Below are 23,011 nucleotides of genomic sequence, written 5' to 3' on the forward strand. Positions count from 1 at the left end.
CCCCAGACTGACAGTGAAGCTGATGAGCAATCTTATATAAGCACCAAGATTCAGCTGATGTTACCTATAATTAGGTATATTGATGCATCTGTGTTGTTCCATTTAGTTCGCGATATCGGTGCGTGAATACCGAGTTGAGGGGGAAAAGTGAATCCTCGGCATCGAATCATGTCGATTTGAGTAACATGAGAGGTGAGCAGGTTTTCGCCAAGACCGTTTCCAACTCTTCTTTCCGTAGGTACCTAGGTAGTGAGTGTAAAGCTCTTGCCATGTCGTTAAAATTCGATTCATGATTGATGAGGTAACTGACTTTAAGTTTTGCCTCTGTCACTGTCTCTCGAACCTAAAAAAAGTAGTAAAAAAAAGGAAGCGCAACATCTGCCCCCAAGATAAGTACCGTCACATTTTAATATCGTTACAAGATAGTGGGCCCCTGTAGCAAGTTCCCGCGGGGACCGGGGACAAGTGGGGCCATGCGGTAATGCTAGGGGCCGTTAGGTGCTTGTCAGTTTTTATCAAGCTTGATTTCAAGGGGGTTTCGGGAAGCGGCAAGCGTTGTGGTTGGCTGCATTAGTTTCTGTAGGACATTCCAATTTCTAGGTACCTACTACAGTACCTATAGTACCTACACATTACAGTGATACGAGGCGTTTGGGCAATTTCTCATTCTTTAGATAACACCCACCCAGCCCACTTTCTGTATTTGTTGTCCTGCCCTTTTTCGCAGTAATTATCTGCATCTATGTCTTCTTCGAGGGGTTTTTATGACGGACTGTTGGTGGATATTGTTTATAACGTCCCGAACAAGTGGTGGCTCCATCGAGATCTGTCTGGGTAGGGATTGCCGTCTTCAAACGGTGCACTTGTCCACGAGACTCCGCCAGTTCCTACCTGCCTGACTCTTCTGCGTTGGGTCCTACCTGCTTTCTTGCCTTAATAACCATATAGGGTAGTACGAATGTTCAGATGCAGAGATAACATATCGTCCCTTCTCTCAAAGCTGGCCTTCCTCGACTTTCGCAACTACGAACCATTCGAATCAAACCAATATGTCTTCCCGCCCCAACCTTAACCGACCATCCATGAACCACTATGACTTCCCACCTCGCGATCCACCTACAAATGAACCCTTACGTCGTCCGAGAGCCAATTCAAGATTTCCCGATTTTGAACCTATCAGAATTCCACCGGTTGAAGTCGAGACAAGTTCTGACGACGATATACCTGTCTCTAAGTCGAAGCGACCCTCACAACACTCTCGCTCAATGAGCCACCCATTTCCTTCGTTATTTTCAAGCAAGAAGAGGAAAAATTCCCGGATTGGCGAACAGTCTGGGAATGATGACTTTTCCGATGGCACTAGCCCTCAGCGGAGAGCACAGAATGTCCCACCACAAAATGTAGCTCCTAGGAGGGCACCACCACGTGGGCCTGTAGACTTTGCGACAGGGAACTGTATGACATGTGCTAGTTTGGTTAGGTGGCCCAAGGAACTCAACGTCTTCAGATGTACTATCTGCTTGACAATAAATGATCTCAAACCATACGAGCTCGTTGCCGGCTTTACGGGTGCTCAACCTAGCACCAGTCATGCTTCACAGCCAAATGAAACCGAGCTCGGCCCCTCACGGCCTCCATTGCAGCCTCGTACGTCCGTCTATCCCCTGAAGAGTGGTCTTTACTTATCATCCCAGCAAACTCAATACAACTTGATCGTACGAGACAAATCATTAAACAATGTCTACGTTCTTCCTTAGAATTTTGGACGACGACTTCCGCATCTCCAGAGCGCTCCGAAATCCGACACGGTCGAACCCCTTCTAGGCCATCGAATGGGTATCTAGCTCCCTATGGATCTCCAAGTAAGCAGGGTAATCCTCCCGCTTCGAGCACCAGTCCGCCTGGCTTTATCTATAATGCGGTGTTTGACGACTTCGCCGACCTCAACCTCGAACCGAATCCACTCAATAATAACATGTCTATGGCGAGATCTTACTCTTCATCATTCCCCGATGCTAGAAGTTCCACTTTCCCGCCAAATGCTCAGACGAGTGGGCGTACCCCTAAGCCAGATGCCACTATTCCAGAGCTAGAACCCAAGAGAATATTCAAGAAACTAGAAGAATATCTTATTTTATGCTTCAGCTCTCATTCGTGTATCAACAATTCATTTGTCACTCGACATATGAGTGCTAATTCTAGACTACCCTCTGAACCTGTCAAGAGGCGGGATGTTGAAACTAGGAAGGAACCAGCCCGCGATGACACCCCTATATCGGAACTCGATCCCAAACTGCTGCTTCTGGGTGACTTTGCGGAGAATGGCACATGGTGGACGGGAAGCCAAGAAGAATCTTTGCCTTCAAGGAATCCGGCGCGGCGGAAGGATGAAATTCCCTCGATTGTAACCGCTAAATCCCCTCGGATTGATTGGGGTGCAATTATTGAGTGGTATTATGCGGTGACTAATGTGGCCGAGGCGTGGCCAGGCATCTACGCCGAGCTTCTACAAACCAACCCGTCTCAGAAGTTGACAGAAGAAAGGCTACAACAGTTCGAATCACTAATTGTTACGGCTCAAGAACACATCCAGCGGGTTTTATTGAAGTGCACGGAAACTCTGCTAAAGCGACCTGGTCGACAATTGAAGGAGCCTCAGGATGTCCGCTTCTTGCTCTTGATGCTAACTAATCCACTCCTCGTGTCCGGGTCTAAGTCGTACAGCGGCCAATATCAACCTGCGGGCAAGGGCAAGGGCTTGGTTCCAGACCGGGATCTAGAGGCTCAACCCAAATCTACTTCTGGACGGCATTCTGGAATCATAAAAAGGATCTTCGGTCTGCTGGCGAACTCATCGGAACAATGCCATCATCATTTAATCACATGGCTTTCCAGATTACCGGAACACCTCTTCCTTCAAACGAAGGACCTTGTTAGCGGCTTTGTGACGTATCGTCTAAACCGACAGAACGAGAAGAGGGTGGAACCTCAAATTGATGTGACTGGCGGGTTGATTCCCCAAATGTCTAACTCCCGTGCCGGCAATTCACCAGCAACATTGCATGCTGCTCTGGAAGCGACGAAGTCTAAAAAGCAGAAGCAACCCATTGAACCGAATCGTGCCGCGTACACGGATGATTGGCAAATCAAGGCCGCCGCGAAAGTAATGGCCCTTCTATTTTCCGCCAATAGCCTGACGCATGTCCGACATAATGACGGACCAGATGGGCGTAGCTATGGTCATCTACTGTCAACAAGCGATTTTTATAATACGCTAGTCGACTGCTTGGACTTCAAGGCCGATTTTGAACTATGGGAGTCAAAAAGAGGCAGGTTTGCCTTCTGTCAATACCCGTTCTTTCTAAGCATTTGGGCGAAGATACGAATATTGGAATTCGACGCTAAAAGGCAAATGGCTGGAAAGGCAAGGGAGGCCTTCTTCGACAGTATTTTGACTCATAAGATTTATGCGCAATACTTGGTCCTTAATATTCGTCGAGAGTGCTTGGTCGAGGACAGTCTCAAAAAGGTGAGTGAAGTTGTCGGCAGTGGTAGCGAGGATATCAAGAAAGGTCTACGAATTGAATTTCAAGGGGAAGAAGGCGTCGACGGCGGAGGACTCCGGAAAGAGTGGTTCCTTCTTCTCGTAAGGGAGGTGTTTAATCCAGACCATGGTAAGTGGCTTACCCAAAGTATCGTAGTCACCTCTAATACTTATATTCCAGGACTCTTCGTGTATGATGAGGATTCGCGATTCTGCTACTTCAACCCGAACACTTTTGAGACATCCGATCAGTACTTTCTCGTCGGTGTGGTGCTCGGGTTAGCTATATATAACTCGACAATTTTGGATGTTGCTTTCCCACCCTTTGCTTTTCGAAAGCTGCTTGCATCCGCTCCTCCACCCGCTGCTGGCGCACCTGCCCACTCACGACCGACAATGAACTACACCCTGGACGATTTGGCCGAATTCCGTCCAGCCCTCGCAAGAGGTCTCCGACAACTTTTGGATTTCGAGGGGGATGTTCAATCCACTTTCTGCCTTGACTTCGTAATCGAAACCGAGAGGTACGGTACCAGGGTTAGAGTGCCTCTCTGCCCTGGAGGCGAAAGCAAGATGGTAACAAATAGCAATCGACGAGAATACGTTGACCTTTACGTCAGATATTTACTGGACACTTCGGTCACCCGACAATTTGAACCTTTCAAGCGAGGCTTCTTTACCGTATGCGCTGGAAATGCATTGACACTTTTTAGACCGGAGGAAATTGAGCTTCTTATCCGTGGTTCTGATGAACCATTGGACATCAGCTCGTTGCGGGGAGTCGCAGTTTATACGGGCTGGCCAAAACACATAAACCCCGAGAGAGAGCCGACGGTGCAGTGGTTCTGGTATACATTCGAAAAGGCTTCGCCCATAGATCAACGACGGTTATTGTCATTCATAACCGGAAGTGATCGTATCCCCGCTATGGGTGCGACATCCCTTGTTATAAGAATAAATCTTTTAGGCGAAGATGAAGGGAGATTCCCTTCGGCAAGGACATGCTTTAATGTCTTGTCACTATATCGCTACACGTCGCGAATGAGATTAGAGAAGTCACTGTGGCGGGCGGTCAACGAGAGCGAAGGTTTTGGGCTCAAGTGAGCTTGGGTTGTAAGTTTATGACAGCATTGCTTTGGCGTTTTTTCGGGCTTCGAACGACCACGGGAAGATAATGTGGCCGGGGTGACTCATGAGATAGGCATTGGAATATCATTTGCTACAGCCAACCCGGTTGCTTGGATCGCAGCGCTGCCCAGGAGGCGAGGGGAAGCCTGTAAGCCAAGTGGCGTTCACACAGATTATACCCAACTAGCTGTATTATTACTGCTCGCTGTATATAGCAGCCATGTCGAATAACGAATGAAAACTTGATGTACGAACTTTTTGGAGCCTTTGAAGTCGGTGCAAGCTATTAATATGTCGGCTTGCTTCATACAGCAATGCCAAGGTATCCGCCCGGCTAGGTACCCCTATGAGCTGCTGCACTCCGGAAGCGAGCGCCCGTCCCCAACCCCACTACATTCGGGGGCGATCTACCATTATTAAGGGGTCGATAAAAGGGAGGCGGTGTAGGTGAAGGAGAAGGGGGTCCGTATTGATATGGAATCAGTAACATACTCTAATACGAATTTGTCATCCGCTCCCGGAGGATAGCTGTTGGGGAGGCGATATTACGCCACATCCTTTATAACATTTTAAGCTGTGAGATTTCATCATACCTCTTATGCTACAGTCATGAAGGGCGCGCCCTTCCTACATGTACTATTTGGAAGATTAACTTGATTATATTGCTGATGAGGCAATTGTGCGCGTGACTCGATGTTTTAAGATACTGGTCATATGGTAGTTTCGTAGACTCGGCCTAAGGCCGGTTGAATATCAACTTGTGATCGTTTTGAGCTAGATATCGTACTCTTGAGCAATGAACTAAAAGATCAGAGGATACACCCTATTGAGAATCTCGATTTTAAAACTTGATTATTCAGAATTGATTACATATACTTCCGTATCCCAATTATGAATTCCAAATGAACGAACTCACTAGAGAAATCTGACTAATATCTCAAACTCCGAGACGTATCGGTGCGGCTCCTTTGAGTAGTGCTTGGAGGCGTCATTAGGATAATAATCCGGAGGCTGCCTCCAACTCACCAAAGTACACGCACGCTCTATTTCGATATAATAGCACTCGCGCATAAATATTAAATTGTCAGAAAAGCATTGGTCGATTGAATTATACTCCATTATGAGCTGTATAAACTGAAATGGAGAGTGGTTTTATTTATTTTTTTGTTCAAAATGATCGGATCTGTATAGTATGATGTTTGAAGAATTTGGTGGTGATATATACCTAGGTATAAAAAATAATGTCTAGGTACCTAGGTACTTAGCGTCGTACAAACCTTTTGCTTTTAGCTATTCTCCAATTTGGCATAAACCGTACGGGGAACAAACAATAGCAACGTAAATAACGCATTCATTTTTGATATACCCTTCGCACTACAACTCTCGTAATAGAGCTAAGTCGTATAACCCACGTATACCAGTTCGTTATTGAATCGTGTAAAGATATTAAAATGTTAGTAAGGTATACGAATGAAACATGTAATTGAAAGCACTAGTGTCAATATGATTGGTTCCGGAATCCGGGGCCTAGACCCACGAAATTACCGAAATCAAACAACTAGATGGAGTCAAATTTCCACCCGGAAGGCCGACTTCGTCCAGAAGATGACACGACGCAATGCATAGCAGAGTCTGACTACTACCCGTCTAGGCTAGTGAACGGCCTTGTCTGAGGGATCTCGCTGGGAGCAGGGTCAAACCAACGATCGGGCCTATTTGCCAGCCTTGTCGGATGTGGCGTTGCCATGGCTTTCACTAGGTAAAATATATCCAACCTATATGATTAGCGGGAGGATTTTGGCTGGTAAGCTTTTTTTTGCTTTGCTTACTGCTATTTAGGAGCTTGCGTATGCTTTATTGGCACGTTTGGCCCCTGCCCATCCACATTGGCTGGATCGGGTGCCTGGCCAGCCAGATTGACGGTTTTGTCACACCTTAGCGATGTCGGATTGATAGGTTGGGAAAATACTTCTTGACTCACGGGTCACACGATAGAGCGTGATAATCAGTAGAAAGGTGAATTGGGAAGCGCTGATAGCAATTTAATGAGCGAAATGCAATGTAGTAGTAGTAGCATCTCGGTGGGTTATACGGAGTGGGATCGTTTCCAAACTCCGAGACCCTGCGGTTGCTTGGGATGCGAGTAATGGAGGGGACCCTGAAAGCCAACCCTGAAGGTAGGGCGACCCTGAACTAAGTTAAGACTTTCGCTGTCCGCATGTGGAATGTGTAAGCTGATAGAGCCGCTGTCCGCCGCCGCCCACCGCCGCAACGGTAGTAAATCGCTCGCCATCCCAATCCCATGCTAACATGCTTAGAAACAACAAAAACGCAATTCATCTGACTCGCTCAAGATATTCAACATTAGAATCGGGATAAGTCCATTCTAACTTTAGTATTTTTTGGACCAATAGGGCTACGTTGTAAGAGCCGAGCTCTATCGGATAGAATCGTGAATTGTTTCCCGTGCCTTGGCCGAGAACCCGTTAGACATTCGTGCCATTTTCGTTTTGCACAGTAACGAAGGCGTTTCTCGGGTGTAGCAGAGTGACTTTAGATATACATGGTTACTGGATTGATGGAGTTTGTTTTGATACCCCTGAGAGGTGGTGAAACGGACCAAGAGCTCTCAGTTGGGAAAGGAATATAATAGCTTCTTCCTTATGGGTTGAGTTATTTTCTATGAGACGCATTTTATTGAACGGGGGGTTGACACTGACAGAATAAGATGGGCATGGGATTGGGTCTGTCAACGGAGGTCGAATGCGCACTGTTTTCCTGTCTTAGGAGCTTAGGAGCCCGCCGGATGTACGAGGTTAGTACTTCCACCTAAGCTAACTGTCCGTGTATTCCGTCCGGCAGTAGCGTATAATGTAAGAAAACAAAGGGAGATGTAGTATTACATCAACTAGAAAATCAAAGAAAAGGAAATAAAAACAGGGAAGTATTCGAATTGGGTATTGGATGAATATATCAATCAAGATAGGTTTTCTTTTATCTTGTGATTAATCATCCGAGTTCGCTCGTTTGATGTTTGGGTCGACTCATGCTTTTCTCTCGCCATATATATAGGCATATCAGGACATCGTATTCGAGAAAGAAACATCCGATCTTAGACGTGATTGTTAGTGGGAGAGTGTTGAGAGGGTGGCGGGGGATTGCGAATGTAACTTCCAAGTACAGCTTAACAACACCGTACAGTATGGGAAGCTCCGATGGTGGCTACCTATATTGAATTCTCTACCCCTCTGCCCCTCTAGACCTTCTAGGGAATAGAACCTTACCCTGGTAAGGCAAGTGGCACCCGTAAGGCCAATTCCGTGGGAGGAGGGATCGAGCACCCCACCTATCCACCCCTCTGCTGCATCATATTTTTTTCTTGGTATATTTGTCTCTCAACCATTTTTATTTTATGTCGCTCATATGCCATCATTAACTAACCCCTCCAAATCCCTCTTCCTCTCTATTTAATCTGACCTACCTACCTCAATTCTTTTTTCTTGAAAAGTTTTCTGATCAACTCTCAAGGATTTCCCCAAAACTGCCAATAAAAATATCATATTTAGTAATACAGGTGAGACCCTCCCTAGCTTTCCCCTCTTCCTAACAGCTCATCTTATTACCCCGCCATTGATTGTTGCATGGGCATCGTAACATCGACGAAGCTCTCAGTTCTCGCCCCGCCAACCTGGAGCTCTTGGCTTCGTTTGGGGCTCAAAAGCTGTTTCTGCAGTGTCTGGATAAAATAAGGCAACAATTGGAAAAAAAAAATAGCTATCCTGCTGCAGTGGCAATTTCCGCATTGTCGATCGCTGGATAGCTGTGTTTCATTCAACTGAATAGAAATACCTCGTTTCCCCCGACCGTCTTACAGAACTTCATCACTCCAATTCAACAAACTTTCTTTGTCTTGCAAACTACATAAATTCCACATATTCCGAATATCAACTAACAATATACTTTTCTTCAAGACCCAGCATAAAAATGGTCAAGGTTGGTATTAACGGTTTTGGCCGTATCGGCCGTATCGTCTTCCGAAATGCCGTCGAGCACGGCGACATCGAGATTGTCGCTGTCAACGATCCCTTCATTGAGACCCACTACGCCGAGTACATGTTGAAGTACGACTCGACACACGGTATCTTCAAGGGAACCGTTTCCCACGAGAGCGATGGCCTCATCGTCAACGGCAAGAAGGTCAAGTTCTACCAAGAGCGTGACCCCGCCAACATCCCGTGGAGCGAGACTGGTGCTGAGTACATCGTCGAGTCAACTGGTGTTTTCACCACCACTGAGAAGGCCAAGGCCCACTTGAAGGGTGGTGCCAAGAAGGTCGTTATCTCTGCCCCCTCTGCTGATGCCCCTATGTACGTTATGGGCGTCAACGAGAAGACCTACGACGGCAAGGCCGACGTTATCTCCAACGCTTCCTGCACAACCAACTGCCTTGCTCCCCTCGCCAAGGTTATCCACGACAAGTTCACCATCATTGAGGGTCTCATGACTACTGTCCACTCTTACACCGCCACACAAAAAACCGTCGACGGTCCCTCCAACAAGGACTGGCGAGGTGGTCGTACCGCTGCCCAGAACATCATTCCCAGCAGCACTGGTGCCGCTAAGGCCGTCGGAAAGGTTATCCCTGAGTTAAACGGCAAGCTTACCGGAATGTCCCTACGTGTCCCCACTTCCAACGTCTCCGTTGTCGACTTGACTGTCCGTCTCGAGAAGGATGCTTCTTACGATGACATCAAGGCCACCATCAAGGCCGCCGCTCAGGGTCCTCTTAAGGGTAAGTTTGATTCCTACATTATATAATTGCAGATTTGAGCCAGTCGCTAACGTTTTGCTTCAGGAATCCTCGACTACACTGAGGACGATGTTGTCTCTACCGACTTGAACGGTAACACCAACTCTTCGATCTTCGATGCCAAGGCCGGTATCTCCCTAAACAAGAACTTCGTCAAGCTTGTCAGCTGGTACGACAACGAGTGGGGTTACAGCCGACGTGTCCTCGACCTTTTGTCTTACATCTCCAAGGTCGATGCTGGCAAATAAATTTCTAAACTCTAATTACTTTTAAGCTGCTACGATAGTCTCGATGCAAAGGCGACACTGAAAATAAATAGTCGCTTAGGAGCATGGCCGGGGTCTGGTTTGGGCAGTGACGTCTTATGTGAATTAGTGTGATTTAGATAAAAAAACAAAAATAAATGAGCCTCAAGTCCTTTCTGTGATAAAATCGGTAGCATACCTAGGTAGTCTTATAAGGAGCCGTACTCCCCGTGTAAGTATCCGTATTCACGTAAGTTCTGCATATCACGAAGTGAACTGATCTTATAGGGTCTGAAAAAGCATTGTAATTGCAATCCACCTACGCCACTATGAAAACCTATGATACACTCCTCTTCTTTCTATGCCTCGTTTCAATCACTTAATAATTGTAGTAACTTGCTTGGTGTCTGTCCTACCGAAAACTTCCTACTACCTAATTTTGGTATCCATCCAACGCCACCCATTAGAAATGGGGTAGAAGAGATCTTGAAAACACGGAAAATAAAACACCTGGGCTTGGGGGTTCTTTTACGCTATGCTACACCCCTAGCTGATTTCCATCGCGTCTCCCGCACCGGCGTTGGTACCGCTGACACCGTTGGCGACGGCGAAATCGACGGCGCCGTCGTTGCCGATGAGGCGTTTTTCGGATTGGTTGACGAAAGCTACGCTGCGCGCGGGATCGTAGAAGAGCTTGAAACTGCGCTGGACGTCGTCGACGGAGACTTGGCGGGCCTTGCGCTTCGCGGATACGAGTTGGGAGGTTGTGATTAAGTTGCTGGCGTAGCGTAGTCCGGCTTCTTGACCGATCTTTGTTAGAAGGGCGAGCGCGTCGGGGGATACGTCGACTTCTTCTTCTGTCGCACGGATGCTGAGGATTTGGCGGATCTCTTCTGGGGTGTAGGTTTGCGTCTGGATGATTACGACGCGGTCGAGGAAGTCGAGGGGTAGACCATGGGGACTACGGTAGTCGGTGCCACGGATCTTGGAGTGGCCTCGGTTGCTCGCCATGATGACGACGGGGGCTAGATCGACTTCTAGTGCGCGGTTGACGTAACTGAAGCATTCGATGTCGAGCATGTGGACTTCGTCGATGAAGAGAACACCGGGAACAATTTCGGCTTTGCCTTCTTCTTTCCATTCACCTACCTTGGTGTCGATTTGATCTCGGATTTCGCTGCGGATCTCACCAGTGTCACCACTGAAGAGGGCGAGGAAACCTTGTGTGCGCGAGTTGATGACGTCGATTTCGTGTAGAGTGACGGTGTGGATGACTTCTTTGCGCTTTTGTAGTTCACCGTCGGGGCACTGAAGGAATTTGGTGTCTACGCCCATGGCGTCGTAGTCACGGCTGCGAGCGTAACTTCGGCCGAGTTTCGTAATCTTTCCGCTTCCCTTATCAATAGAGATGATATCGCCAGCCATAACACGCTCTTTAGTCATGGCATCGATCATCTTAGCTCCCATGTCGTATACGGCTTCCATGTCGGTGGTCTTGATCGTGAGTTTGCCCTGCTTGGCACCACCAGTGACACTGCGGTCGATTTGAATCTCAACGACCTCGCCCTCCATTATTTCCGACTCTTCCTTGATACGTACACCGATTGACTTTCGGAAGGCTTGTGTCAAGGCTTCGGTTTTGGACATTTCGAGTGAAAAGATCTCGGACGAGGCGAGACTTGTGAATGGTACATCGGGTCCGAGGGATTGGGCCATGCCCATTGCTATAGCTGTCTTACCAGTGCTGTAACAGGCATTGTTAGTAATGTTTCAATCATTGCGATCTCATATAGCGAGATAGTATTTTGACATACCTGGGTGGCCCAGCGATGAGCACTGCTCTGCCGGCGATCTTGCCAACCTTGATCATCTCTAATATGACGGCTGCAGCTTTTCGCGCCTTCTCCTGACCAACGAGACCTTGCGACGCCGCGCGAGGCTCTAACGTGTCTGTGTCTACACCGAGACCTCTGATATGCGAATGCGCTGCAATGAGGTTGAGGCCTCGCAGCTCTTTCGTCTCGCCGACGGTCATCACGGTCTACATGTTTATTAGCATCCTAAGCTATCATTTTTCAGCCCCTGGCTTGAAATAATTACTTACGGCGGCCATCTTGAAAATAATTTAGGAATTCCCTTAGGAAATATGCAATCGCAACTCTATTATTTCCCTGGTCGGCGTTACTAAATCACCTTTTGCCAGTCTCGCTAGTGTGTATGTAGGCAGGTAATTGAAATTCTGAAGCTTTCGAACGAAGAGCAAATCCGAGCTTTAGAAATTTGGACGCGCGCTAATGTACCTAGGTACTTAGGTACAGTACATCATGTGCATGTACTTCGCGAGTACGGGTACATGCTAGCGCTATCTTACCTTATCGATTTATCTTGGCATCTTTACGGACTCGAAGCTTTTAAGCTAACGGATAGGTGTGGCTTTATTTAATTAAATGGGCTCACTTTTTTAGTCACTGCTTCCTACCGGCTGCGCAGGAAGTGCTCCGTGTGGCTTCTAAGCGGTGAGAAATAAGAGGTCACAGTCTGTACTCACTTTGACTCCTTTCATTGGCTACATCGGCTTAAGACTTTAGTATAGTAAATGCAGTGAAACCTGACCTGTCTGTCTGCTGTCTTTACCCCACTTGTTTACTTACGATATGAAGTTTAGCAGTAAAATAAAATATCAAATAAAATACCCAGGGAGTAATAAAATATAAGTATTTGAACGAAGGCGCTTAAAAGCCGCTAAAATTAAGTTACATTAATTTTATCCCCCGTTTGCCACTCTTAATATGCCTCCTTACCCCCCCGGTCTCTTCGTCACGTTTTGTCGTGTATCTTTCAAATGCACACCCAGCAGCATGGGCATAGACATGGGCATATTAATGAGTCTTCTATTTTTAACGATGTGATTGAATATTTAATTCTCCTTTCTATCTTTTTTCCTTTTTTTTTTTTTTTTTTTTTTTTTGTAGAAATATTATTCTACTTGTATATATTCGAACGGGAGTTCTCTCCTTCTACTAACTTTAGAGAGTTACTTCTGTTTGCTCCGTACCCACCTGGGGGAGTATAGGTCTACGTTTCTAATGACCCACACCTGCCTTATATTTATCTGCTTCAGGACCAACAACTAGTTAGGTAGGGCGTACCTACTATACCACAACACTTATCGTTAGCCACTAGTTGTCGTATACATACTTCCAGAGCTCTTTCCCCTTGAACATATCCATTTACATGTATATAAGAAGGGAAAGAGCTCAATTATTAACGAGCAGTCGAGGTAGTTACGTGTACATACCTTCCTAGACCCCAAGCGCCAATAAACAAAACAGCAAGGGGTTCGTTCGTTCGCCTGCATATGCAAGTCCAGCAGTTCGATAGGTGCTATCAACCAGCACTTTTTTTACTGTGATTGTCGATAATTTCATCCTATGCGAGTAAAAATACAACCAGGTTGCTCGTACTTGCTCAGAATCCAAAGGAAACCTAAAGTACCCAAAAGTCGTTCGTTCTTTTTGATTCAGAGGGAAAGAAGTAGCGATTCCTGTTCACGGTATCGCGCATCAGGATTGGGGTCTTAAAAATATTGTGATTGGTCTGGATTGATCCGCAGTCACTCATTGCCCACCAAGATTCTATTAAAAAAACGTCATTAAACAACCGATCCCAGAAGTACGACTTCCAATATAGTTATTCGAGCATTCTACGATTCATAGCCACTCCCACCGTGGAAATCGCGTTTTCTTCGGTTTCAAGGTCTACTTCATATTGATTACCTAGGTATCTAAGTACCTACCATGTAAACTGGGATGTTTACGTGGGTGGTTACCTAGGTACTTGATAATAGGGAATCTTCTGATTGTTCCTCTCAGCTAGAGTTTCTAGCTTCTCGAGAAGTTCAACCTGGCATAACCACAAGGTAGTGACCATATTTAAGGCCATGCTACTGTTTCAAATCATTGCTTTATCGGAAAGCTACATCATAAACCTAAGCGACTGGGGAAGCAACATATCATTCTTCTCGCCTTGGCGAGCGGAATAAACAAACTTTGGTAGCCCACAATGTCGGCGTACCAACGAAGAGCATCGAGGGCGTATGACGACGATCGAAGGCGACCAAATGAACCTAGACGACCTTATGACTCGGACCGCGACCGGGTCCGCGACATGGAATTCGGTCCACGTGGTTCGGGAGACACGAGAGATTTGCCCAGGGCTAGGCCTGCCCGAAGTCCCAGGAGAGACATTATGAGAGACGATACTAATGCGTCGAAGGGTCTTCATATAGACACCAAGGTTGCAGAAGGCGCGAGACGCTCAATTTCAGCTACTCATTCTCCAGCTAGTGCTTTGAGTACTGCTCCAAGTACTCGTCCCACTCCGACTGAACCCGGTAAGTTTTATTCTCATCATGGTCTATCAAGTCAAAATTCTAATGATTCACAGCCGCCGATAGACTTACTAAGACGAACAAGGTATCGAACTCTGCAGTAGCTGCCCCTACCTCAAAAGCTAAGGATCCTAAAATGCAGACGGTAGTTGAAGATGCCATCAAATGGGTTGCGTCATATACAGAGTTCCTACGCTTAAAATCGCGTCAGGACAAACTCTCCAGTGAGGATACTCGGCGTCAATTTGAGGTTGACAAAATCTCAAGTAAAATCGATGATTACGCGCCGTTCGCCGAGTTTCAACGACGGATCGAGCAAAAACGGGATCGCGATAATTTCTCTAAGGAGCTTACTGCAAAAGAATCGCAGTTTAGAGAGGAATTAGAGAAAGGCATATCTTCCCTGCTAGCGTATAAATCTGCAGATCCGCAAACAACTACACAGAATGCTGCCATCTCAGCCCTAGAAGCCAAGTTTGCCAACTTTGAGAAGCAATCTTCCGAGCAGCAACAGCAAATTTCCGAGCAGAAAGAACATATTGAAGAGCAGAAGGAGCAAATACTGGCCCAACAGAAAGAGATTGCCGAGACTCAGATTCAGATTCAATCCGTCCAGAATGACCGAGAGAAGACGACAGAAGCCCTTACCAACTTAGATAACGATTTCAAGGGGTTAAAGGCTGATTTTATTGCTCTTAAATCCGAGAACGATGATCTCAAGCAGCAAATCAAGCAGTTCAAATCTACAAAAGAAACCCTGGATGGCTTATCTAAGGAGCTCCAATCCATCGCAAATCGGGTTGACAACGTCGAAAGAGGAGTAACTGCTTTCATGAATAAGGTTGAAGATCTTGACATGGAAACGTATAATGAGATCCTAGAGGCTTGGATCGATTATGATTTGAAGGGCAAAGTTATTTCCAATGACAAACGAACCACGGCTTTACACGATGACCTCAGAGACCTCAGGAAATCAATGGCCGACGAAATAAGCAGAGAAGTCGGCAAGAATGACCCGCTCATTCAGGATTTGAGAAAAAGCCTTGAAGCAATGGAGGATTCGCGACATGCTGCTCCTCCACCAAGCTATCCAACGCCAGAAGAGGCACAACCTCCGCAGCAAGCATTTGTAGATGAAAAGATCAATGCTTTTAATAAGGTTGTCCAGAAGATAGTGGCCGATTCTGGGGATGCTTGCGCCGACATGGTCGACGAGGTGTTAATTCGTATTGACAAAATTGAGAAAATGGTTAAAAGTCTAGAACAACCTCCCTCGAAGGACACTGACATAGCCGCACTAGTCGACCCCTTAAAACAATCTATAGCAGAGCAAAACTTGGATGCTATGGATATGAAAACCCGTATTGGCGAGCTCGAGGGTCAAAACTTCAACCAAAGGTTCGAGAATGTTGGTATCAATCTCGGTAGTATCGACAAGAAAATACAGACTATGCAGGAAAGCATCAATAATTTGGGATCCACTTCCACTGCTTATAATCAACTTGCCCACGCCATCAAACCGGCTGTCGAAGATGCCCGAATGAGGATCGATGCGCTGGATCATGCTATACGAACTTTAGACAAGCAATGGGCAAACGTCAGTACCAAGAGTATGGCGGACTTGATAATTCACCAACTTGACCCTTATGCTCGGCCCCACGAAACGCGTATTGTGGCCATAGAGAAGGAAATTTCGCTGTTAAGAGACAAAGTCTCAAAAGTTGAACAGACGAAGGACAGCATGAGATTAGCTGAAATTGCAAAGGCTTCTCTTGAGAAGGGTGGGAAAAGACAAGCTTCCCCGAGTTCACCCATCGATGATCCGTCGAAGAAAAGAAAGCTTTTGCCAAACGGCAGGCCCTTTCCGCAGCCACCCCCGCTGCGTAGCAACAGCACTAATTTATAATTCTCGCCATAGCAAGTTTGCCTCCTGAGCTTATGACTGTCATTTGCTCTCACCTTAGGGGGGATTTTATGAGTGCAAGCTACATATGCAAGCCGATAGAATGATACCAAAATGTGGTATCACACCAGGGCCAAAGAGCCCCAAAATCATCATGCAATTAACACCTCCGTGGTGTAATGGATATTCGGCAGGGGATAGAAGACTCGATCGGCACTAAGCCTTCAGTGATTTCGAGTTGGCGAACCTTACTATTTTGAAAATGCGTCGGCATTATACTCACGTCCTGGCCATCACCTCACTTCGCAGGGTCGTCAGGTATTGAGTGGATTCGTCATTAAGGGATCTATTTTTTGAGTTGTTGCGTTAGGAAAGACGCATTCTTACAATACCCTTTTCGCGTTTGCGTTGCCTGGGATATTTCGGAAATGAAACCATCCTAGTTGTATCTATTAAAGGACCAAAAATATGGAGAGGAGAGGAGTGAGTTTCGGAAGGCGTCAAATAGGTCTGGCCAACGAGGAAGGTAGTGAGTGTACTCATACTTCGGTCAGGGCTTGGCCTCGAGCAACGAAATGAGTCCCACAAACATTAGAGGCATAGATACACGCCGAGTGCGCATGCAAAAGCATTTATGGATGCCAATAAATCGTTTGATTTTTTACGCTAGTCGTACTTCATGATTTTTGAGTGATCTGCAAATATGACGACCGTGGATATTTCTTTTTAAACTCCGGTATACACGCCGTGAAATGCCCATATCTATGTCTAATGTGCTGTATGTATTGACCACGCCCCTCCTGCAACTAATTCATTCTAGAGTTTCAATTATCATAAGTCTTATAATAACTTGAGTCCTCCCGTGACTTTATCAACGAGGCTCTTGGGTGCGGGCCCGACTCCTAGAACCGTTAGGCTACCGGGATCGATTTGGGTTCGACCGGCGTCTTGGATAACTTCGGAAGTGATGCCGAGGCTTCGCGCCTTGCCTAGTAGTTCCAGGAGCTCGTCTTGCGATTTTATTTGGACGGCGATCTTGGCTTGTCCTCGGCGCTCCCAGCGTTGGAGGAGTCGGGCTTCGGGGGACGAGGGGTTTCGGGATGCGGCGCGGCTGAGGGTTTTGTAGCAGGCGAGGGTGGCGTGGGAGCATTGTGCTGCGATTTTGCCTGGGAGGTAGAAAGCGCACTAGTTAGCTTGGAACTTTACTCGAGGAAGGGAAAAGGAGCTATTAGATGTACCTTTTGTCATGCCTAGATCTGTTCGCACGACGAGAACTAGCTTGCACTCCTCGTTCGCTGGTCCATCGGCTATGGGCTGTTGCGGGTGTGCTCGGGAAGCTTTGTCTGCCTCGTCCTCTTCCTCCTCTTCTATCTTGGGTGCCTTCTTGGTTTTCTTCTTCTCCTGTTTACGAGCTCTTAACCCATCCCGTACATCGGCTTCCTCTCCATTCGCCCAGTTCGGTGCATGGTCGAGGATTGTGTCATCGTCTATATCGGACTCATCGCTTTCTATAGGATCGGTGATGTTGCTTCGTCGTGCTGATTCTAGAGATGGGGAGACGAAGAAGTAGCCTCGGATCGAGTACATGCCAAACATGAAGCCTGAGAGAAAGGCTACGATGCTGGTGGAGAGGAGCACCGAGGCCGGCGTTACGAGGGCGGCGGATTTGTCTGACATTTTGGATGAATGGGCTGAGAGTCGGAGTTGTGATTTAGAGGTCAGGTAGACACGTGCGTAGGTTGGAGCTTGTACGTCTTAACGACGACGGTTTTTTAAGAGGTCCGTTCTTTTCGAGCTTGAGTTTCACCGTTTACAAAATTATCCACTTAAAAACTGGGAAACTGAATTAAATTGAATAAGGTGGATTTTCAGAATTTCCACAGCTAAGGATTGATTTAGATAGTTCATGTATGTTGTCAAAGGATAAGGCTGACAAACAACTAAAGCTTCGCGGAAGAAGGTATTTACGGACGATAGGGCTAAGCTGATAAATAAAGAAAAAAATACATAAATAACTTTAGGATAAAGATCTTACGGCGAAGCTTGTAATATGAAGGCAACCCCACGTCAGCCTTGCATTATTCCCATGTTGGACTTGAACCTGCCTTGTAAAGTTCCAGGTTGCAACCCTTGTGGTCGCGCGGTTGTGCCTGCCTTGTCCCGACACGGCTCTAACCGGAGTTTATCGCTAGAGACATGGCTCCAGTTAGATACCTAGGTATTTAAGATATACGCTAAGGATTAGTAGAGTTCAGAATGTGGAACATTTCTTACAAAGCGAATTCTACCACCCAGATTCGAAGCCACATACAAGGTAGAAGATGATTATTATGTTGTACTGCCGCATCTAGAGACATTTTTCTCGCTTAACGGAATTATCGTGCATGGCCGGGACATGCAGAGTTCGGTGGAGGCTAGAGGGAAGGGGTGGACGGGGGCGCATTTCTCAATCTGGTCTGGCAGCGTGGGTTGCTGTACATAGGTGCTGAATCCGCAATCGGTTAGGTACACGTAGATACACAGATATGGTCGCAGTCGGGTGCGAATGATGCGATTCTAGTGGTTCATCTCAATGTCCTACCCTATCAAATCATCCCGATGCATGGGAACCTAGGCATCTTTGACCGGGATCCTCGAAGTCTGATGCTGATAAGCCACCCCAAAATTGTATACCTAAGCCACATCAAATCCCGTCCACGTCCATCAGTGGATCTCTTTAGCGCCAAAGTATCTTAGTGATTATGTACCTGTTCTTACATAAGTTAGATTATGTATGCACATTCCTTTGTACATCTGAATAGACCTATGAGGATTGAATGTATTAAGTTTAGGCTGTCATCAAACTGTCAGAAGGAAATTGCCAGCCGGTGTGTCACTGTAGCAAACATTCTAGCAGGTACCTAGCTACGGGGGAAACTGGGGGTCCATCTTTGCCCGCCCTGGTCTTGCCCCATCCGAGCCATCTCTGTCACTATCCGGTCCCTCACCAAAATTTCAAGGCTCAAGGTCAGCAACCCAGCACCCAAGCTAGAAATATCCCTGTAATTTTATTGCTCGTAGCGCACTTGCTTACCTCACTACCTAATTGCCTGGGCGCTTCTTGTATTACTTAGCGTTACCATCCCTAACGCCCCTAAACGCTAGTTACCACCACCGCTGTCACCACTGCTGTAAGTCACTACGACACGCTATTGCGCTTGCGTTTCCAACTACGAAACTACCCAAACTACCCTACCATCGACGCCTCGGTCTTCACCCACCTCACCAAAACATCTTCCCGCTGTCGATCATCACGCATCATCTGCAACAACAATCCATTGGCACACACACATTTGCTCACTATCTTGACTCTTTCATCCATCCTCTTGTAGTTTCCTCTCTCTCTCTCTCTCCGAAACGAGCCTCACCCTCTTTCCCCTTTCTCGTTTATTTTTCCTCCCTTGCCTCTGTCCGTTTTGATGTCTACCTCCCCTTCCTATCTTTGGTTTCCTCCCTTCTAAGTATTCGCCGACGCGAGCTACATTTTGATGAGCGATGCGCCGGGCCGAATGTTACGAGGATCTATTGGAGGCTGGATAAGACAGCAGATGATGTCTACGCGACAACAATAGCCTGTGCCTACCTATTGCATTTTGTATTGTACTGTACTTTACGGGACTGTAGACTGCGGTGTGCAAGGCCAAGCGAGCCGTCACGGTCACCACCCAACCTTTCAGGTCAGTTACTTACAATCCAGTGCATTGAATCCGGTTCAGTTCAAGTTCAGCCAGTAACCCATTAGGTTACTTCTGATACCATACCGTCGTCCCTCTTACTTTTTTTTTCTTACTGTACTACTAAATTTATTGTTCTTGATTATTTTCATTTCAGCCAATGCTTGTACAAAAAAAGTACAATTGTTTCCACCATTGCGTCTTCTATACCTAATTACGTTGTATATCGTACATCAAAATGTTTTTAGTCTTTTACCGATCCTACGGCGCTCTGTCAATCGCCCATTCGCTCGAGTAAGACTGGTATGCTAAATTCTACACTTGCAGAAATTCCCGTCTTATCGCATCATCCCCGGAACCTCATGATACCTTCAAAGCCGTACCTAGATATACCCACATAATCAGCATCAGCCACCGCAACCCGCAACCGCGCGCGCCTTAAGGTTCTTTGATGATCCTAGCACCAAGTTCGTGTGCAACCTTGCGAAGTTGCATGAACAAAGGAAATCATGGAGGAGGCGACACAGACGATTAAACAAATACTCAATAAATTACCATACCACCAACATTACCTCTCCCTCGACACGACGCGCCGATATCGACCGCAACCAGAAGACGAGAATAGATTAGAAGAACAGGCATTTAGACCACTCCAATATTCTACATTTGTTAGTGACGCGGACCGAGGAATTCTCATTACACGCGCCTATTTCGACGTGAGGGAAGAGCCCGCGAATCCTGCCAATGCAAGCGACAGCCCGGCTCCCAAGAAGAGTGACCCCAATAAACCCAAGACGAAGTTATCCTTAAAAGACTACAAGAATAAGAATAAGACGAAGACCCCTGAAGGCGAAGAGCCACCCAAATCGGCTGCGCAGCCCACGAAGGCGAATGCGCCTGCAAAGACATTGCCGGATCCGGTAACAAAAGATATGGAGGACCATCGCAACTCCAAGAAAGTCACTCCTGATACGAAGCACAGCTTGAAGCCCGACGCGCGTCGCCATCGTAGCCCTTCACCAGATAGGAGGAAACGAGTTGCAGATGCCGAACACGATTCTAAGCCGGCGAAGCGGAGCAAGCTCGAGAACGCCACCCCTAATTCTACGGGCTCACGCCATATGAAAGACCACACGCCACAAAAGACCGAGCGACAGGTCCCTTCTGAAAAGAAATTAACTAAAGACCAAAAACTTACTAATGGCAAGTCGGTACCGAGCAGTACAGGAAACAAAGGCGTGTCTCCTAGACCCGGTTCTCAGGTAAATGGCTCCCAAAAATCAGTCAAGAGCAAAGATGGGGCGGACAGGAAGACAGAGAGTAATTCCAACTCTAAGGCGGCTTATGTACCGCCTCTGCTATCGCCAATTGATATATCGGACTACGTGGATGACGACCCAAAGGCACCGCGCCCCAAGAAGAAACCGACAGACTCAAGCAGCCTAAAACCTCCGCTGAAGAAAGGTCGGGAAAATCGCGAGCCGTCCCCAAGCCCCAGGAAGCGGAAGATCCCGCCCCTTCTATCTCCTACACTTCCTCCGCTTGTACTTGAAGAATTAGCCAAGGCGGATAAGTTGACGACAAAGGAATCCGGTCCGAAAAGCGGACAACTCTCGGATTCTGCCAATGGACAGAAGAAAGCGACGAAACCCTCTAAGCGCGAAGAGACGATCCATGTTGACAGCAACAAAGGGCAGCGGGAATCGCTCATGGTCACATTGAAATACAAAAAGCGAAATGTGAAAACTATAGAACGACTTTTAGCCCTTCCGGGCGGAAAGAAGGCTAGTCTATTGAAGAAGGAGGATAGAGCTTCGCGCGATCGTACCGATAGTTTGGAACCCGGCACTGCACGTAAGCGACCCGTTCCCGCGACGGATTTTAGCGAAGCGTCCAAACGACCGAGAACCGCGGATACCATTCGTCCCACAACACCTCCGAGACAATCATCCGCAATGACGCGCGTTGCCTCCAATAGCTCCCAAGCAGGTACCCCAGGGGTTGCAAACGGCCTCACCCCCGCCGCACCCCCGCCCGAGCGACGTCGACCTCCCGTCGACCCCGAGAAAATACAGAGATTGCAATTGAAGGCATCGAATTTCATTGCGCTTGGCACCAAGTTAAAGCATGAACGAGACGGGGTTTTGAAGAAGCCACCGGACGGGGCTTCGGAACGCGATCGCCAAATTGCTATCGCGGCCGGCATTCAGTGTCTGGTTTCATTCCTACTCGGGTTTAAGCTGCAAAGCGATGCCTCAGAACTAGAGCGCAAGCCTGCCTCTACCCGGTCACTGAGGGAAATGATGATGCTGTTCCGAGTTACGAGAACGGATTGCGCTAGACACCAAGGACTGACTGCGTTGGTTTGGCGTCTTCAAGCTATCTGCCTTGTACATATTGGTCGCATAATGTGGTCATATCCTCTTGATGCTGAGTTTGGTAACCAGGTACTTGCCAACTCAAAAGATCAACAGGAGACTTGGCGATTTGCCGATAACGCGCGTAAAGCTCTGGGTGTGTTTGATGGAAGCTCTAAGTCGGATGATGGTGGCTCAGTTGGGAAGCTAATTGATCGACTCGGTCCGTGGTCGACACCCGAAGATGCTATACCGGTAACCCTAGAAGTTTTACGCAAAGTTATGCCGCCGAACAGTTCGTGGAGACCAGCTGACGCCTTGGCCAAGGTCGGGCATTCTTTGACGAATGGGGTAACTGCTTCAAGCCAAAACTAGGCTTGACGCCACCGGAGGAACACGCATACAACGGCGGCTACCTGCATTGAAATGTATATTATGAACATGATTCCTACGACATGATACCATATTTATTACCTTTTCGACTCCCACAGCAAACAATCCTTTCATATTCATAATTCGGATGGTTTAGGTTGAGAACATAGGGTCGAGGGTGACCCGGAAATGGCATTGCGGCGTCTCGCTGGAACGGACGGATTAAAGGAGGGGCTCATATGAAATTCCATTTGGTCAATACGGCCTAGGATAATAAAAGGCCTAAAGTCATGAGCAGTTTTTTAGTTGAAAAAGGGGGGAGCTAGTTGAATTAAGAGCTCCGTATAGCACATTACTGGAAAGCGGGAGTCTGGAAGGTGATTTGGACTCCCCATTGGTGTTGGCTACTTTTGTATTTTTCCCTCAGTAACGAGCAGTCGAATGGCTGCTAGATGATATCCCGCCGGCACGGCCGAGCTAAATGCTAAATAGTACTTCAAATAATTTCATGATCACTTGTGAATTGCGACGTTTTTGTATAGAGAAATA

The 23,011-nt window shown here is 47.1% G+C and overlaps 6 protein-coding genes across 6 annotated transcripts; 4 read left to right on the forward strand and 2 right to left on the reverse strand.

The window, feature by feature from the left end:
* Positions 1-645: 645 nt before the first annotated feature.
* F4822DRAFT_402578 (uncharacterized protein) lies at positions 646-5,368 on the forward strand. The gene is made up of 3 exons (XM_051458031.1): positions 646-1,647; positions 1,695-3,674; positions 3,726-5,368. Exons 1-3 carry the CDS (start codon positions 1,050-1,052, stop codon positions 4,646-4,648), a joined length of 3,501 nt encoding a protein of 1,166 aa, XP_051314124.1. The 5' UTR covers positions 646-1,049; the 3' UTR covers positions 4,649-5,368.
* A 2,715-nt stretch (positions 5,369-8,083) lies between these two features.
* F4822DRAFT_242941 (glyceraldehyde-3-phosphate dehydrogenase) lies at positions 8,084-9,745 on the forward strand. The gene is made up of 3 exons (XM_051454329.1): positions 8,084-8,246; positions 8,644-9,464; positions 9,528-9,745. Exons 2-3 carry the CDS (start codon positions 8,657-8,659, stop codon positions 9,728-9,730), a joined length of 1,011 nt encoding a protein of 336 aa, XP_051314125.1. The 5' UTR covers positions 8,084-8,246; positions 8,644-8,656; the 3' UTR covers positions 9,731-9,745.
* Positions 9,746-10,012: 267 nt separating this feature from the next.
* On the reverse strand, positions 10,013-11,972 carry F4822DRAFT_402585 (TIP49-domain-containing protein). The gene is made up of 3 exons (XM_051458032.1): positions 11,832-11,972; positions 11,542-11,768; positions 10,013-11,471 (listed from the first exon to the last, which is right to left on the reverse strand). Exons 1-3 carry the CDS (start codon positions 11,838-11,840, stop codon positions 10,274-10,276), a joined length of 1,434 nt encoding a protein of 477 aa, XP_051314126.1. The 5' UTR covers positions 11,841-11,972; the 3' UTR covers positions 10,013-10,273.
* A 1,465-nt stretch (positions 11,973-13,437) lies between these two features.
* On the forward strand, positions 13,438-16,205 carry F4822DRAFT_243024 (uncharacterized protein). The gene is made up of 2 exons (XM_051454330.1): positions 13,438-14,120; positions 14,174-16,205. Exons 1-2 carry the CDS (start codon positions 13,790-13,792, stop codon positions 16,021-16,023), a joined length of 2,181 nt encoding a protein of 726 aa, XP_051314127.1. The 5' UTR covers positions 13,438-13,789; the 3' UTR covers positions 16,024-16,205.
* A 479-nt stretch (positions 16,206-16,684) lies between these two features.
* On the reverse strand, positions 16,685-18,360 carry F4822DRAFT_402587 (PTH2-domain-containing protein). The gene is made up of 3 exons (XM_051458033.1): positions 18,332-18,360; positions 17,259-18,234; positions 16,685-17,186 (listed from the first exon to the last, which is right to left on the reverse strand). The coding sequence occupies exons 2-3, from the start codon at positions 17,695-17,697 to the stop codon at positions 16,861-16,863; spliced, it is 765 nt and encodes a 254-aa protein (XP_051314128.1). The 5' UTR covers positions 17,698-18,234; positions 18,332-18,360; the 3' UTR covers positions 16,685-16,860.
* A 1,404-nt stretch (positions 18,361-19,764) lies between these two features.
* Positions 19,765-22,963, forward strand: F4822DRAFT_402589 (uncharacterized protein). The gene has a single exon (XM_051458034.1). The coding sequence runs from the start codon at positions 20,243-20,245 to the stop codon at positions 22,463-22,465; it is 2,223 nt and encodes a 740-aa protein (XP_051314129.1). The 5' UTR covers positions 19,765-20,242; the 3' UTR covers positions 22,466-22,963.
* Positions 22,964-23,011: the final 48 nt, after the last annotated feature.

This window comes from Hypoxylon trugodes, assembly GCF_022578975.1.
Source record: "Hypoxylon trugodes strain CBS 135444 unplaced genomic scaffold F4822scaffold_5, whole genome shotgun sequence".
NCBI classification, from domain to species: domain Eukaryota; kingdom Fungi; phylum Ascomycota; class Sordariomycetes; order Xylariales; family Hypoxylaceae; genus Hypoxylon; species Hypoxylon trugodes.

What these genes read in the sequence shown, in the direction of transcription:
- F4822DRAFT_402589 (XM_051458034.1), top strand. Translation starts at nt 20,243, where the DNA reads ATGGAGGAGGCGACACAGACGATTAAACAAATACTCAATAAATTACCA.
- F4822DRAFT_242941 (XM_051454329.1), top strand. Translation starts at nt 8,657, where the DNA reads ATGGTCAAGGTTGGTATTAACGGTTTTGGCCGTATCGGCCGTATCGTC. An exon ending in CGCTCAGGGTCCTCTTAAGG is followed by an intron (nt 9,465 to 9,527) that starts GTAAGTTTGATT and finishes GTTTTGCTTCAG; the next exon opens with GAATCCTCGACTACACTGAG.
- F4822DRAFT_402585 (XM_051458032.1), bottom strand. An exon ending in CTCATCGCTGGGCCACCCAG is followed by an intron (nt 11,472 to 11,541) that starts GTATGTCAAAAT and finishes TGCCTGTTACAG; the next exon opens with CACTGGTAAGACAGCTATAG.
- F4822DRAFT_402578 (XM_051458031.1), top strand. Translation starts at nt 1,050, where the DNA reads ATGTCTTCCCGCCCCAACCTTAACCGACCATCCATGAACCACTATGAC. An exon ending in ACGGCCTCCATTGCAGCCTC is followed by an intron (nt 1,648 to 1,694) that starts GTACGTCCGTCT and finishes TTATCATCCCAG; the next exon opens with CAAACTCAATACAACTTGAT. An exon ending in GGTGTTTAATCCAGACCATG is followed by an intron (nt 3,675 to 3,725) that starts GTAAGTGGCTTA and finishes CTTATATTCCAG; the next exon opens with GACTCTTCGTGTATGATGAG.
- F4822DRAFT_402587 (XM_051458033.1), bottom strand. Translation starts at nt 17,697, where the DNA reads ATGTCAGACAAATCCGCCGCCCTCGTAACGCCGGCCTCGGTGCTCCTC. An exon ending in AGATCTAGGCATGACAAAAG is followed by an intron (nt 17,187 to 17,258) that starts GTACATCTAATA and finishes TCTACCTCCCAG; the next exon opens with GCAAAATCGCAGCACAATGC.
- F4822DRAFT_243024 (XM_051454330.1), top strand. Translation starts at nt 13,790, where the DNA reads ATGTCGGCGTACCAACGAAGAGCATCGAGGGCGTATGACGACGATCGA. An exon ending in TCCCACTCCGACTGAACCCG is followed by an intron (nt 14,121 to 14,173) that starts GTAAGTTTTATT and finishes AATGATTCACAG; the next exon opens with CCGCCGATAGACTTACTAAG.